Genomic DNA, 15,720 nt, shown 5'->3' with positions numbered 1-15,720 from the left:
TGAAAATGCTGGCAGCCAGCTTTAGTACAAGGAATAAAGGAATAAGAATAAGTAATTGGCAATTTTTTGAAGTGCTGGGAGAAGTATCTGATTTCTTATTGTTGTCTATTGTCTTGGCAACTTATGCAATAATTTATAATTTAGTCAAATAAAATTAATATAACTTTTTCTATATTTAATTTTACTGTTGCATTACTTTAGTATTTTTTTATAAAAATCCCTTTTCATGTTTTACCAAAAGTATTACAGCATTATTTTTAAAGAAATTCATGTGTAGTGGCTGATAGTCTCACTATTGTCTTTAATAAAATGTTCCAAACTGATGAGAGGATGAAGAGCAATTAACATGGTTATAGAAATACTTAATATTTTAAAATGAAGCAAAAAGCATTGGGAAATGTATATCAACTCTACGCTATATGTCTCACATATATTTATTTAGGACTCTGGAAAGCGCCTCACTTTCGCATACTTAATAAAATTGAGCAAAAAACTATTGCAAATTATATTTCAAATCTTTAATGGAAAGTGAAAAGTCAAATTAGTTCACGCAATCTGTTTCAAAGATATCCTTCTAAGACTTTGGAAATCGCCTTAATAGCAATTATATAAATATATAAATCATAAACTTTTACACGTGTTTGACAACCCTAACAAAACCGAGCAAAAAGGATTGGAAATTCTGTCGCTTATCTTTGATGAAAAGTGTTTTGCAGATATTCGGTTGAGACTTTGAAAAGTGTCTAAAAATAACAAAATAGCATTCATATCGAAAACAGTGATCTACTTAAATATACTACAAGCAAATAGGTGCACAATGATTTTAGTTGAGCCATAAACCGAACACAAAACGTTCACCTAATGACATTTCGGGACTTTCCCATCAAAAGTCTGGCGCGATTCATAATGATGGTTAAGGGTGAGAGATATTGGTGAGGGTGGAAGGTGATGGGTAGGGATGATGGGTGAGGGAACAGCCGGTGATCCTTTCAACGCTGCTCAATGAACGTTGCCAACTTTTTGGCCATAAAATACAAAAAAAATGTATACATATTTAAATGAAGGAAATTTCCCAAAATGTTGCTAACCCTTTTCTGTTCGGCCGAAGTGTCATTAGGAATGTGGCGTCGTCAGACGCCTGACAACAATGTCATATATATGAATATATTATATACCCATATAGTAGCACCGATTTGTTGCTTTGTTTTATGAGCTTTAACCCTTTCGCTGGCGATTCATAAAAATGCAGCGAAAGTGCCAATGAGCATCATAAAAATTGAAATTCGTTACCTGCTTTTCTATTCTCTGGCATTCTTCGAAGACAAAAAGGTGCTAACTACAATTTCTCAATATCAATATGATAATTAGCCTTAGACAGACTACGGTGCCCGTTGTGTGCCCCTCTTCTCTACCTAAGACTTAAGGCAGTTGTGACACCCGCTCAATCCTTTCGCTTTTCCTCCGCTGCCCGCAAACCTGCAATTGAACCATAGAAATTTTTGCTAAAAAGTCAGATGCTTTGCGCGATTTTCCCAGAATCAGTTCTATTCACTTTTTTCCACTCTGACCTTGAATGGGGTGTGTACGTGTTGGTTTACCTGTGAATTTACCTGCTGCCTGCTTAAAGTCTTGTGGTGGATTTGCGCTAATCCACGGGGATTAGTGGTATTAGGCGCTCACCCGGCGTTACGATCTTTCATTAAGTAATGGGGCTGTACTTAACTTGAATGAAAGTCGCACACGGAGTTTTCCCTTCACGTTTTTTCTTTTTTTTTAGGAAATTTTAATGAACCCAAAAAACCTGCCTAAATAAAGTCTTAATTTATATGAATTAAAACATAAAATATATCAAAAATGTTCTGTAATTAATAAATAATTTAGAGTCTGGCTGAAATGAAAATCATAATAAAGTGAAGTCTTAAATATATACAAAAAAAAAAGCCTTAAATATCTTATAGCCTGTGTTTATAAAGTCTACTCTAAAATCTATAAATAAATCTTGAAATCTAAGTTTTATTAATATCTTTACATAAGGTCCAACACATATTTTTACATATATATTATATATTATTATATGTGTATTAAAGACTGAAAAGGTTTCCACTAAATAAAATAAGGGCAATATTTAAGTTTCCAAAATCATGCAAATTTTTGCACCACCTGAGTTAATAAATAATTTGCAAAAAAGTATTTGTCATTTCTTAACGTGTTTTAAAAAGATTTTTAAATTACAACAGGAAGTTTTTGATTAAAATTTACTTAACATTTATTGATAGGCTTTTGGGAAAATAGGACTGGTTAATAAGGAGTGAAACTTTTATAGTTATTGACTGATGTGGGAAACTTTTGGTAGCAAGAGCAGCTGACAGCTGCGTGCAGCATCAATTCAATCAAATAGTCTACAAATTATTCATGAGTTCCCACGATAAAGAACACGCTAGTTGCTTCAGTCACATCACATCCGATCACTCCAACTGACCGATGGTTAGTTGAAACAAAAAAAAAAAACAAATTGAAGTGTCATCGTCATCTGGTTTAGTAGAGCATCATAATCAACACGGTGCTCGCTCCCTTGCCATAGGCTAATGATCTGCAACATTTTTGGAAAATACGGGAATATATAGGAATATATTTTGGAATAACATCACACACGCAAGCAAATTCCCATGCTGCACACCTGCGGGGGTGTGTAGGGTGGCAGCAGGGGGGAGGGTGTGTTGAATCTAACAAGCAGACAACAAGCCAAAACCACCCTCAGCATCAGAGGGGTTGGCATTCTAATTAGACCCTTTTTGATGTTGCTGTGTTGCAGTGTTGCTGCTATCATCACTGGGCATTTTATTGATCACGTTACGCATCCGTAATATGAATCGAACATGTATATAATTGCTCACTTTAAGTGACTGTCATCTATCAACTCATTTGCATTTGCATTTACATTTGTCGGCGTCTCTAGTTCTGTTTCCCACAGCAGGAGAGACGGATTGAACGACCCCGTCGCAGTTTGAGTTTAAATCGCACCAGACTTACGGGACCTTGCTTAACATTACTAAGTACAATATTTTTCGCATGAATTTTGTAAATCTCTTTTGTTGCGTTTTTGCCTCTGCGGAAAGCTTGCTTTAAATTATTTGCCCTTGGATGATCTTGGAACCTGGAACCTGGGACCTGGTCTAATCTGCTTAAGCAGCACACGATTAGGCTCCTGCCTTAGTTAAGCGTGCGCAGCGATTAAAATTGAATGCCACTTGAATTTAATTTGAGCTGTGCTCAGCAAAAGGCATGCGCTAAGCTGGCTTAGCCAGGGGTGGACGAGGGTTGGGCGAGGGTGTATGAGGTAGCGGGTGTTGCAGTTACCACAAAGTGCTTTTGATATTGTTCTTCAATCAATCGAATCGAGTCTCTAAGCACAATTGCATCATAAAAGTTCATTTGCCGCACAACCGAGAGAGAGATGAATGAAAGAAAAAAAAAAACAAAAAACAATTACTATAAAATCAACCCTGGTAGCAAGAACCACCCTTTGCTCGGTAGTGCTCAGAGTGCTCAGAGACAAAAGACAAAATGTAGCCACAGGTACTTCACACAAATCACAAAGCGCCATAAAAGCAACCAGCCAACTGTCAGGAGTTCTCTCTCTCGCTCTCTCTCTCTCTCTCTCTCTGAGAGAGAGAATGTGAGAGAGCGAGAGAGAGCGCAGGTAGTCGCTCTTTCAACGGAAAAAGACCATAAAAGAGCTGCTCGCTCAGAGGCCAAAAGTTGAGAATGACGGCTGCTGAATGAATTTTCGCAATGGCAGCCGCTGCCTGCAGGATCAGAGAAAAGGAAAGAAAAAATCACTCTCGTTAGACTCTCTGTGTGTGTGTGTGTGTGCGAGTGAGTGGGCAATAGCTGTGCAACCCTGTCTGTGGCAGCAACGAACCAATAAACGCGCCCGGCTTGTCTACCTGGGGGTGATCGACTGAATGGCACAACGGATGGACTATTAAAACAGGAGCTGGGTGGTGAGCAGACAACACAATCATCCGTGATCTCAACGAGTCCACTTCGCTCGTGTTCGTCTTCGTCCTCGTTCTCGTCCTCGACAACGACGTCGTGTAGTGCTCTAAACTAAAGCAAAAATCTCATATATATATCATTTATCAAAAACTGAAATAGAAAGCAAATTTCGTGATTTGGAAAATTACGCAAACTGCGAAAGCAAAGTGTTTTTGTGTGTGTTTTATTAATTGTGCCTATTAAATCGCCAAAATTACGCCACACATCGGTATGCAGTCGTCGGAGGGTTCGCCAGATATGATGGATCAAAAATACAACAGCGTCCGACTGTCGCCAGCGGCATCAAGTAAGTTATTTTATTTGTGAATTCAATATGATTTTCTCAATAAAAATCAATTCTTAAATTTAAATTAATTAAATTCAATAAAGTCAATTGATTTTTTATTTTCAATTAAATTTGGCCAAAAATAGCTTTAGCATCTATCTAAATTCCCCGACAAAAACTAACAATATCTGTTTTTCTTGCTGTGCTTCCAGGTCGTATACTGTACCATGTGCCGTGCAAGGTGTGCCGGGATCACAGTTCCGGCAAGCATTACGGCATCTATGCCTGCGATGGCTGTGCGGGTTTCTTCAAGCGCAGCATTCGCCGATCTCGCCAATATGTGTGCAAATCCCAGAAACAGGGACTTTGCGTCGTGGACAAGACACATCGGAATCAGTGTCGGGCGTGTCGATTGCGCAAGTGCTTTGAGGTGGGCATGAACAAGGATGCAGTGCAGCATGAGCGTGGACCACGCAACTCGACGCTGCGTCGACACATGGCCATGTACAAGGATGCCATGCTGGGCGCTGAGTTGCCACAGATACCGCCAGAGCTGCTCATGGGTACGGCGGCTTTGAATGGTTTTCCCGGCCTGCCAATGCCCATGCCGGGTCATCAACGTGGTCCTCATCATCCGCAACTGCCCGGTTTTCCGGGAGCGCCGTCTGCTGCCGCCGTCTTGGATTTGTCGGTGCCACGTGTGCCCCATCATGGCCATCATGGTTTCTTCTTGCCCAGCGCCGCCTACATGAATGCCCTGGCCACACGTGCCCTGCCACCCACACCACCGCTAATGGCTGCGGAGCATATCAAAGAGACGGCAGCGGAGCATCTCTTCAAGAACGTGAATTGGATTAAGAGTGTGCGTGCCTTCACCGAGTTACCCATGCCCGATCAACTGCTGCTGTTGGAGGAGTCGTGGAAAGAGTTCTTCATACTGGCCATGTCCCAGTATTTGATGCCCATGAACTTTGCCCAGCTGCTATTCGTCTATGAGGCGGAGAATGCCAACCGTGAGATTGTTGCCATTGTCAGCCGTGAGGTGCACGCTTTCCAGGATGTCCTCAATCAGTTGTGCCACTTGAATATCGACACGACGGAATACGAGTGCTTGCGTGCCATTTCACTCTTCCGCAAATCTCCACCGGCGGCCAGTTCCACTGAGGATCTGGCGAATAGCTCCATTTTAACCGGCAGTGGCAGTCCGAACTCGAGTGCATCAGCAGAGTCGAGGGGTCTCCTGGAGTCCAGCAAGGTGGCTGGCATGCATAATGATGCGAGAAATGCATTGCACAATTATATTTCGAGAACGCATCCAAATCAACCGTTGCGTTTCCAAACGCTGCTCGGCGTCGTTTCGCTGATGCACAAAGTGTCCAGCTTCACCATCGAGGAGCTGTTCTTCCGCAAGACCATCGGTGACATAACCATTGTCCGTCTCATTTCCGACATGTACAGTCAGCGTAAGATTTGAGAAAAACATACCCAAAAAAAAAATGGGAATCGATTTGCCGTCGGCGAAAATAAAGTTGTGCACTTGAAGTGCCTTCGTAGTGCTGGAAACTGTGATATCATCTGAAATTGGAGTTGGAGTTATTTTTTGACATTATTCATTGGACAATATTCAACAGTGAAAGCTTACAAACCACAAATCTCTCGGAGTTGAGCCTTAAATCATATATATAGTGTATTCGTAATACGTTTCATTTATCCACAACGTGATTCAAATTGCATTCAGAAAAGAAAAGTTGAAACTTTTTCTTTATTGTGTTTAGCTCTAAGTTGCATAGTTCATAAATGAATTACTTCTAAGTTTCGCATATCAGAAATGTTTAATGAAATTAGCATAAAAACCCTACGCAAGAAACATACTCAAATAAACATATAGCTAAAGCTTAATAATATAAAACTGTCTGCATTATTTATTCAATGGGAATATTAACTTTTTGGGTAATTTGGATTTTGTGTCAATTTGTACAAAATGTTCCATCAATCACATAAAACTTATTTTGAGAGTGCCCAAATGAGATGTGGCTAGTTTATTTTTGAAGGTAAGTTAAAGTATAAATGCGTCTTTCTAAAGAGCAATAGCAGCTTGAGCTCGTAGAGTGTTCCTTTTGAATAACAAGTTAACAGGCATTGTTAACATTACAAACTTTTAATATCCTGTATCTAGGAATTTGTGACTGCTTTTCGTCTACTAACTGCGATTGTATCAAATACGCATTATTTAGGCTCTTATGCCGGACTATATAACTAACAATATTTTTTTATATTATTTATTTTTAAAGCCCTTTTGTTTTTATAAGCAAATATTGCTCCATTTATGTTATTTGATTATGACATAAGGTTAATGTTAATTTTTTCCGTCTTCATGTTCATAGATGATATTTAAGTATACATTTTTGTAATCGAATAAAAAAACAACTACTTCTATGAATATTTTCATAGATTCATTGAGATCATTCAAATATTTAAAAGCTATCAGATAAAAATAGTTCGTCGAATGTTTGATAAAAACAAAAAAAAAGGTTTTTAAATAGACCTGCATCTCTCTTTGTAATAATATGTAATAATCTGATATGATGTCTTAATAATTCTAATTAAATCATATTTATATATTTCAAATTAAAAACCATTTAATCTCATGTGCGATCTATTTTGGATCTAGCAAACAGATCTGAGGAACAATTGCAGTGGACGCCCAGCTAGTCCAAAATGCATTATGTAAATCCTTCGAACAAAAGAATCTAATTCATTTGGCATTGAAATCAAACAAATTAAAATTAGCATAGTATTTCCACCTCAGCAAACCAAAGTCGGGATTAATTTGAAATGGCAGTTGTCCAACGGAAAATTGGGTACAAAATGGCGGTTCCCATAGAAGACTCCGGATGCAGTTGACTCAGTGTCGTCTCCCTTCCGGGTGCCAATGTGACTCACAACAGAATTCAAAAAGTTAAAAAGCAAAAATTCACTTTTAGATGACTTTGACGAGCGGCGTTGGATCGTTGAATCGTTGTAGAGTAGCAACTGCGTCCTACGTCCTGTGCCCTGACAGACAATAACAATTGAATCCTTTCCATCACAATAGCAAATGGAAGCTGAAGTTGTAGTTGTAGTATCCTTTTGGCAAGGCTGAACAAACAAGGTGAGTTCGAATAAAAACAGTTGCCAATTGTCGGCAAAATTGTTGAAATTGCGTTGGCCAAAGTAAATAGAAACGTTGAGTGCATATAGATACATCTACACTTAGAAAAAATACATCTGAATTAAAAAAAAACGTTCTAAAATGAAAATCACCTTGAAAACTGAGGAGAACAAAGAAAAAACGAAAAAATTGACAAATTGGAAAAGCTTGCCCTAAATTGACAACCACAAAAATATGATTTTTTATTTATATTTTTTTTAAATATTTATTCATATTTATTAAGAAATATATTTCTATAAAATCCTTTCTAAAATGCAGAAATAAATAATGTTTAGCTGTTAAATTATTCAAAATGAAATTATATAAGCTTATAAACTTTCTGAAATGTTTGTAAATGTGATATCATAAAATGCTAATATTAAATAATAAAATAAGCAACAGAAGGAGTTTTCTGTTCAGATATAAAAAACACATTAAAAATCGGACATACTTTATTAAACTGTGCCATGAAGTTAAGAAAGGAAAAACTGTGCATTTAAGAAATATACTTTCTGAATGGCGCCAAAAGTACGGTGAATATCTCAAATTCATTGCGATTTTTTTTCTAAGTGTATATAGATATATACATATATATATAGAGATATGTATATGCATTTATGCCACTGACACACATACATGGCCCGGAGCATGGTGCCGAAAACCTACCCTAACACCGTAGCACCCATTGGGCTCAATGCTTGCGGGGATTTAGAATTAAATATGCTTCGTTGCCGCTGCCATTTCGACTTTGGCAAGGTCCAGGACTCGACTCGACTCAACTCGGCTTGGATGCTGCTGCTGTTGTTGTTACTCTTGTTGTTGTTGCTGTTGAATCCGGCACAAATTTTGTTGTCTCTGAGGGCACAAAGCGTTCGGCTGCTGCTTGCTGAGTTGTTGAGCCCTTTTAAGTCCTAATGGCCCGCGACGCTGATGCTCTCTGTGTGTGCCAGTGTGTGTGTGCGAGTGCGTGTGTGTGTGTGTGTGTCTATGCAATTGTGGTTGTTGTTGGTTTAATCCTCATCATTCTGTCATCAGTGACGTTTTTCTGCACATTGTTGGCTTTGCCATTGTTTAGGTCTTAATTTGTAGTTTTCCCTTTTTTCGCATTTGCAATAAAAAAAAATAAATAAAAAATAGATTTCTCACTTTTTGATTTGTGGAACGAGTCGAAAACTGTGCCTTGTCAAAGCAACAGACTAACTTGTGCCCGTGCAAGCTTTTGTGGATCAGGCCAAGCCACTTGAACTGCTTTAAATCAGCTCACGGCTGAGCTGAAGGTGGGTTTGTGGGTTGGGTGGGTGGTTTAAGCCACAAACTCTATATCAGCTCAAGTGGCCTCAATTTGCCTGCTGTTAGCTGGAACTGTGGCCAGAAGCTGGCTTGGATTTTCGGTAACACTTTTAATTCATAGATTTTCATAGATTTTCGTTGATTAAGTAATCCGCGTCCTCAATGAAGGGCGCAGGACGATTAACGCAATTTCAAGCAAGCGGTTGCAGTTGCAGTTGCAGATTGTGTTTAGACCTTGGGCAGGTGTGGACAATTTTACATAGCAGGTTTGCAACATGGCTTAAAGTAGACGGAGACAGGTCGTAGTCTGCGTTGTGCTTGGTTAGCGAATTACCTAAATAAAACAAAAAAATATGCGTATGCAAATAGATTTTAATGGGCTGGATTACCCTTTTGCTAAATGCCCAAATCCTGACCGGGCGGTCTACTCGGCACGTCGAGTTTGTGGACCACTGCTTCTTGGCCATTGTTTTCAAATATAATGTGAATGTCTCTAAGCCAAAATATTAAACATCCGTTTGATCCGCAGCAGCAGCAGCAGTAGTAGAAGCCGCAAGCTGCAAATCCGGCTTCCGTTTGCCGCATTGTTGTACCTGAAGTCAGGACAGGACACAGAGGACACACAGGACTCTCGTTTAACCGAGAAGAACGCCCGAGCGAAAGTCAAAGCGAAGCCGAGCGGCGTTGTTTTTGTAAATTGAGTAGCTCGATTTATCGCCAGATCAATTTTCTATATCTGCCGCCACAGATAAGCGACTGAAAAGAGACAGAGACAGAGACAGAGACAACGTCCATCTGCACTCTTCTGTAAGTATTCTAATTGTTATGTGGCTTACAGGACTAGATAAACTAAGCCTGCTGCCTGCCTGCTCGGCCTTGGTCAGCTTAACTTACTTTAGTGGGCAAATGGCCAGGTTTTTCTGTGGAAAATTTGATTTGCCAGGCGGAAAATGTTAAACGCATTGTTCTTTAGTGCTTAGCTCAATAATTTGACATTTTGCCATATCTAATGATGCTCATTAGGCAAACTAGTTTAATCATTCTCTGATTGGGTTTATTTACTGAATTTCCTTAATGCTTTCAATAACAATTTTACTCACAGATTTACAATATTTTTATTATTCTCATTGTAAATTTAAATTTAATCACATAAAAAATATAATATTACAGTTTGGGGACTTCTTTAGTTCAGAATTATATTATTCTTTACTTTTTTGTATATATCAATTTTACTATGTCTGCATTAAATAAGAAAAATAAAAAAGCAGCTGCACAGATTGAGAGACAGGGCTAGAGAGATCAGAGATTCCCATAGACTAGTTGACAATTAAAATCAGTGAAGCGTCTGCTAATTGAAAGTACTTGTCCCACATTGTCCCATCCCAGCGTCTTAAGTACTTGATGCCCAGAGTCTAAGTCTACTTAAATCTTATTTTTTATTGTTGCAATCTGCGTGCAGCGGCGTGAGGGGCACAGTGTGGCAAACGAGGGCAACTGATGAGTGGACCTCCTGGAGGTGAGAAAAATATTGAGTTCACTGAACAATGGCAAAACTCAAGAGAGAGATTTGAAGAGCAACTTGCGTTTAACCTCAAGAAAGTTGCAATTGCCCGCATATTATTTTATTATTTTCAAAGATCCTTTGTAGGGGATTCGCCAGAATTTTGGAATATTGACAGGCTAACAAGTGTTATGCGATCAGAGGGGACAACTTTTTTTACATGGGCCTGTCATGGATTATTACAATCAAAAGCTGGACCACCAGGACGACAGAGCGTTGTGTGTGTTCTCTCAGTACTCTAGCCCTCTGTGATAGGGGCCAAGTATGTGGGAAACTTTGGGAAGTCCTTGCTGCAGGAAGCTGTTGCCTCGAGGCACAGCCGATGACGTCGTTGCCTAATTGAATTTGTTGCCTTTCGCATTTGATGTTGTCTTTAACATAACAAAGCCGAGCTAGCCTTGAGGCAGATAGTTCATTAGGGTTACACACACAATCTGTCTCTATATATGCCTGAGGCAACAACCAAAAAAAGTACTCATCCTCAAAATGGCGTCGCAGCTGCTTGGCAATGCTGATTATAGAGCCAGCTACTTGCAACAAGCTATCATTTAGGGCACACACATTTAATTAAGCTGTCACACGAAGCTCCCATCAAGCACCCCCGCATTGGGTTGAAAAAGTTTGAAACTTTTGAACTTCCGGTCAATAAAGCAGGTGCAGGTCATCATCATCATCAGGTGCATGCCGCATCCCTGAATAGAGCCATTATCATGCAACACGCAAGTCCATCCAGCGGATGTCCTGGGAAGTTGACCGACAACGGTAAAAAGTGAAAAGCAGTCGCGTCATCATCAAAAACTACGAGCTTCGCGCTCTACACTCAAAAAAATTCCCTGATTTTTTTATTTTATTATTTCTACAAAATCATAGTTTGTTTCTGAATTTTATAAAACCATTTTTGCTAAAAAAAAAGAAAGAAAATTTTTAGTAGTGTGGACTTAGGCTAAGCCCTTTTAATTTATAGAAACTTTATTTTTTTTTATATTCAGAGATTATTTTCAATCAAAAAATAACCTTATAGTTTTGAGGACTATTGCTCTTTCTGAGTGTAGCTTGCACCACCGCTCACCTTTTGGCCGGGGGGTGGGTGGAGGGAGGAACGTCATCGACAACATCAAGAAGGCCATATGTCAAAATAGCGAGCCACGGAGCCACCCCAGGCCGTAACGGTAATTTGCCTATGCAACCCTGTGTGCTGCATTCCACAACAGAGCCAAGTGCATTACAAATATTGCAGGGAGTAACGATTTGGATGGGGTGGGGGGTGGGGGGGGTGTTAAAGGGAGGGGTTAACGCTTGCCCCACTTCAGAATGTAACAAATCGACTTTGACAAAAGCGGGCTGGGAAAACCGAGGTTGCCGTACCCCGTTGCCACTTCAGTTGGCCAGCTAAAGTGGCCACTTCTCACTCACACACGGCGAAAACCAACTCGAGACCCGAAGAAATACAAAAATTGTGTATTAGTTTTGCATTTGCGCTCCCAGGATATAGAAAGAGAGAGAGAGAGAGTGAAAGAGAGAAAGTGAATGAATGTGCTAAAACAAAAGGGGTTGCATATATACAATTTTATTTGGGTTATTGGCAAACCCAATTTGGAGAGCTTTTGTTTCGCTGAACGACGCGAGTAAGCCACAAAGGATCAACAAGGCTCGAGAATTATTTTGTAGAGCCAGCAAGCGAGCCACTTGGCAGAAGCTGCTTTTCAAAAATTAATTTCCAATGCGAGGCAACTTTGTTTCCAACTCTCAAGTGTGGCCACATTTTTAATGCAACCAGGGCGACAAAAAAATATATACAACATTTGAAGTGCAACAAAGTTGGCAATTCGAATTCGCAATCGTTTCACCTTTGAGCCCACAAAAATAACGCCAGCTGTCAGCTATGCGGCAACAACAAAATCAACTTCAATTTTTATGATTATGTATTACACATACACACACACACATAACACTCTATTTTATATTTAGTTTTTTTTATCGAAGCCATTTTGTCAAATAAAAGGGATTTGTGGAATAATCCGCAAATGGGACTCACAAAACTGTCAGCGAGTCCTGCGGCTTTGGTGACAAACACTAAAAGATACTCGCTCTCTCTCTCTCTCTCTCTCTCTTTCACCTCTTACTCTCCCTCTCTCTCTGTCTCTCTCTCTCTCTCTCTCTCTCTATCTCTTCGTAGCTGCCTGATAAGGCAAGGCGCCTGATTTCTGACATTGCAATTGACAGGAGCCGAAACAACAGCTGGTTAACTGACTACCTTTGACAATGACAATGAATAATGATAATATATAAAAAAAAACCGAGCGCTTCCAATTTGCGCAAGCATAGAGATTAGAGAGGGTGTGAGAGAGAGAGAGAGAGGCAGATAGAGAGAGAGAGCACAATTTAAGCGCTTACATGGGAACTAATTTCTGAAGTGCTCTCAAACACTTCATAAAGCACTGTGTTTATTTGCATCAGTTTGCGGCAAGCGCGCGACAACCCGCTGCGGGGATTAGCCGTACAGCAAATATGGCGACACTCACAAAAAGACTACAAAGGATTAACTATTTTCCAGTTTAACGAACATCAGATACTCTTGTCGAATAAACTCCGATTGCTGTATAGAAACACTGCCTGTAATAGTTGACTTAGAGAAGACCTGCAGTGCTATGACAATTTTTGTAATATGTAAAATATATTGTCAATTTGTTGAAATTATTTAAAAACCTCATTTGAAGAGGAGGAACTGAAGAGGAGAAGTGAGTATGCATTTATATCCTGTTTATTCTGTATATACACCTTTTAGTTTAGTATAACGTATTTAATAGCTTGCATGGATAAATATATAAATCAAAGATTATATTTCATGAAATTGTTTTTGAAGACTAAGTATTTAAGACCAATTAAGATTACATATCTTTTTTCACCTAAAGTTACTTATTTATACCATTTGCTTTACAATTCTAAAAAATTAATAAAAATAATATAAATAATTATACTGACAATATTAATTGATATATTTACATACATCAAACTTCGTTGAATATATTAAATATATTAATTTTATCAAAAACTACTTCGTTCATGGGCTACACATTTCATGACTTCATTAAAATACCCTTTCTGAGAGTACTAGAACTTAAACTCCAGCTGAAACTCGTATCTAACGGATCGCGTTAGGTGGCACTGACTTGGCGTGGCTTGTCAGCTTCATGTGGGCTGTTGTCCTGTTGTCCTTGCTGCTGCTGCTGCTGCTGCTGCTGACACACATACATCTATTGCTTTTTTGGGGTGGCAATTAAATGTAAACAAGGATGCGCCGGTTGAGGATTTTGGGTAAGGGTTTTGGGCTGAGCGTGCTGCGCGCTGAGCTGCTTAAAAAAGTAACTGTGACCCGTCACTGTTTACCATACGGATAACACTTGAGAGCCGTTGACAAAGTTGTCAAAAATGCCACTGCCATAAAATATTACATAAGGAGCAGAAATGCGCTGCTTAGAATTAACAAATTGCTACACACATAAAAATTGATTGCTAACATAACAAAATTATGAATCTTGATTCAATAATTTACCAAACTATTTTTTTTATTATAATTATAACCATAATCAGCAATGCAAAATAATTATTTAAAATATTTTAATAGCAGGTCTTCTGATCTGAAATTGTAAGTAAATATAAATGTAAATAATATAAAATAAATATAAGAATTAAACTACAAATCGTGTAATTTAAGACAATATATAATAAGCGACTTAAACGACGATGAACTTTCCTTTGTCTAAGCTGGATTTCACTCTAAGCACTTTACACATTTTTTTACTTGAAAATGTATTATTAACTTCAATTTGATTTTTCTCTGTGTACTTCTGCTGGTTCTATCTGCTCCTGTAGCGCACTGAACTGTTGACTAGTCCTGAACGCAAAAAAAGAAGAGAAAAAAAAACACTGAAAATGCTTTGTGCGTTGGCTCGTTTAATTTTAATGAGTGGCTGTCTGACTGACTGTCAGACTGGTGGAATCGTCTGCCTTGATGAGCTGGCTGCTCGCTGACCCTGCGCAACTGTTTCAGTTTTGGACGGGTTTTGTAACCGTCCATTTAGGGGTGGCTCTCTTGCGGTACCCCCTCTTTGCCTCTGTTTTCAACCCGCGATTTGTCGTCGGGCTATGTAAATTGTCACATTATTGTCATAATTCTCAGGTCTGGGCAAAATGGGGAAATCATCAACACGAAAATGCTTGTGACATAATTTGTGCTTTTGTTGTGGTTAATTGCCAGTTGGCCTATTTATGGGGCGTGAGATTAACGCCATCACAACAATGGCACCAACAGTTCAAAGCACTTATGTATCATTTGAAATATTTCATATGAGAAACTAGATCAGCATTAAATGAATTTTACACAACTGGTAAAAACTAATATGAGCTATGTTAGAAGTTAAAGAAATAGCTAAGGAAATTCAAATGAAGCAAATATTTATATAAATATGTAAGTGTGTCAATATACAAGCAAACATATAATTTGGTTGTTTTTATAGCAAATCTTATGTTGATTATAGATATATTAGTAATATTATTTATTTACTTATTTAATGTAGAAAACATTTTAATATGCTTCAAATAAAAATTAAGTTTCAGATTTTAAAATGCAAAAATCAAAAGAATACAAAACTTAGTGATAACGAAACTAAAATGTTGAAAAGGCAGACAAAGAGAGAGTTAAGGAGTAGCTCAGACATAACTGATAAATCTGCTAATCAAATCCAAGAGAGCGAGAGAGGCAGAGAGAGAGAGAGAGAGAGAGAGAGAGAGAGAGTTGCACGAAAGGCTCTTCAGCTTCTCAAACATTTCCCAAAATCTCTGCCAATTAACTCGAACTCAATGAACTGTAAAATCGCGCAATGCAAAAGCCGCCGAGTGAACTGCAACTGAAAGTCGTAGAAATCAGCTACCATATCATCCTGACAAGTATCTGGGATACATCTCTCTTTGGTGCGTGCTCGCCAAGCCGTAATAATTGAAACCAATTAGTTTCGAAAAACCTTTTAATTGTGTGTGTGTGTTTTCAATGTCCGTCGGAGCATGTGTAAATATTTTCATAGCCAGCAGAAAACCGGGAGTACAAAATACAAAGCAACGAGAATAATGGAAAATGGAAAATGGAAACAGGCAACATGTGAAAACATGGCAATGACCAAAATAATCCAGCTCATAAAAGAAGAACAAATAAATTCAATGCAGTTTCAGTGAAAAACTATGGAAAAACTGAAAGAAATTGCCAAATAATTGCAGGCGGCTAGAAAAACTGGCAAACTGAAGAATGCAAAGAGAGAAAATGCGAGGCATAAAGACAAAAAATCAACCGCAGTCTTTTGT

At 38.7% G+C, this 15,720-nt stretch overlaps 1 protein-coding gene across 1 annotated transcript; it reads left to right on the top strand.

Moving 5' to 3' along the window:
- The first annotated feature begins 4,269 nt into the window (after positions 1-4,269).
- LOC6569707 (protein tailless) lies at positions 4,270-5,798 on the top strand. The gene is made up of 2 exons (XM_001995898.1): positions 4,270-4,345; positions 4,537-5,798. The coding sequence occupies exons 1-2, from the start codon at positions 4,270-4,272 to the stop codon at positions 5,796-5,798; spliced, it is 1,338 nt and encodes a 445-aa protein (XP_001995934.1).
- Positions 5,799-15,720: the final 9,922 nt, after the last annotated feature.

The sequence above is a fragment of the Drosophila grimshawi genome, unplaced genomic scaffold (genome assembly GCF_018153295.1).
Source record: "Drosophila grimshawi isolate 15287-2541.00 unplaced genomic scaffold, ASM1815329v1 contig_311, whole genome shotgun sequence".
In the NCBI taxonomy this organism is placed as follows: domain Eukaryota; kingdom Metazoa; phylum Arthropoda; class Insecta; order Diptera; family Drosophilidae; genus Drosophila; species Drosophila grimshawi.
Note: the sequence above shows the minus strand (reverse complement) of the source record. Positions and strands in the feature narration are given on the sequence as shown.

Coding starts and splice junctions, on each gene's coding strand:
- LOC6569707 (XM_001995898.1), top strand. CDS start 4,270: ATGCAGTCGTCGGAGGGTTCGCCAGATATGATGGATCAAAAATACAAC. Junction 4,346..4,536: donor ACTGTCGCCAGCGGCATCAA/GTAAGTTATTTT, acceptor CTGTGCTTCCAG/GTCGTATACTGTACCATGTG.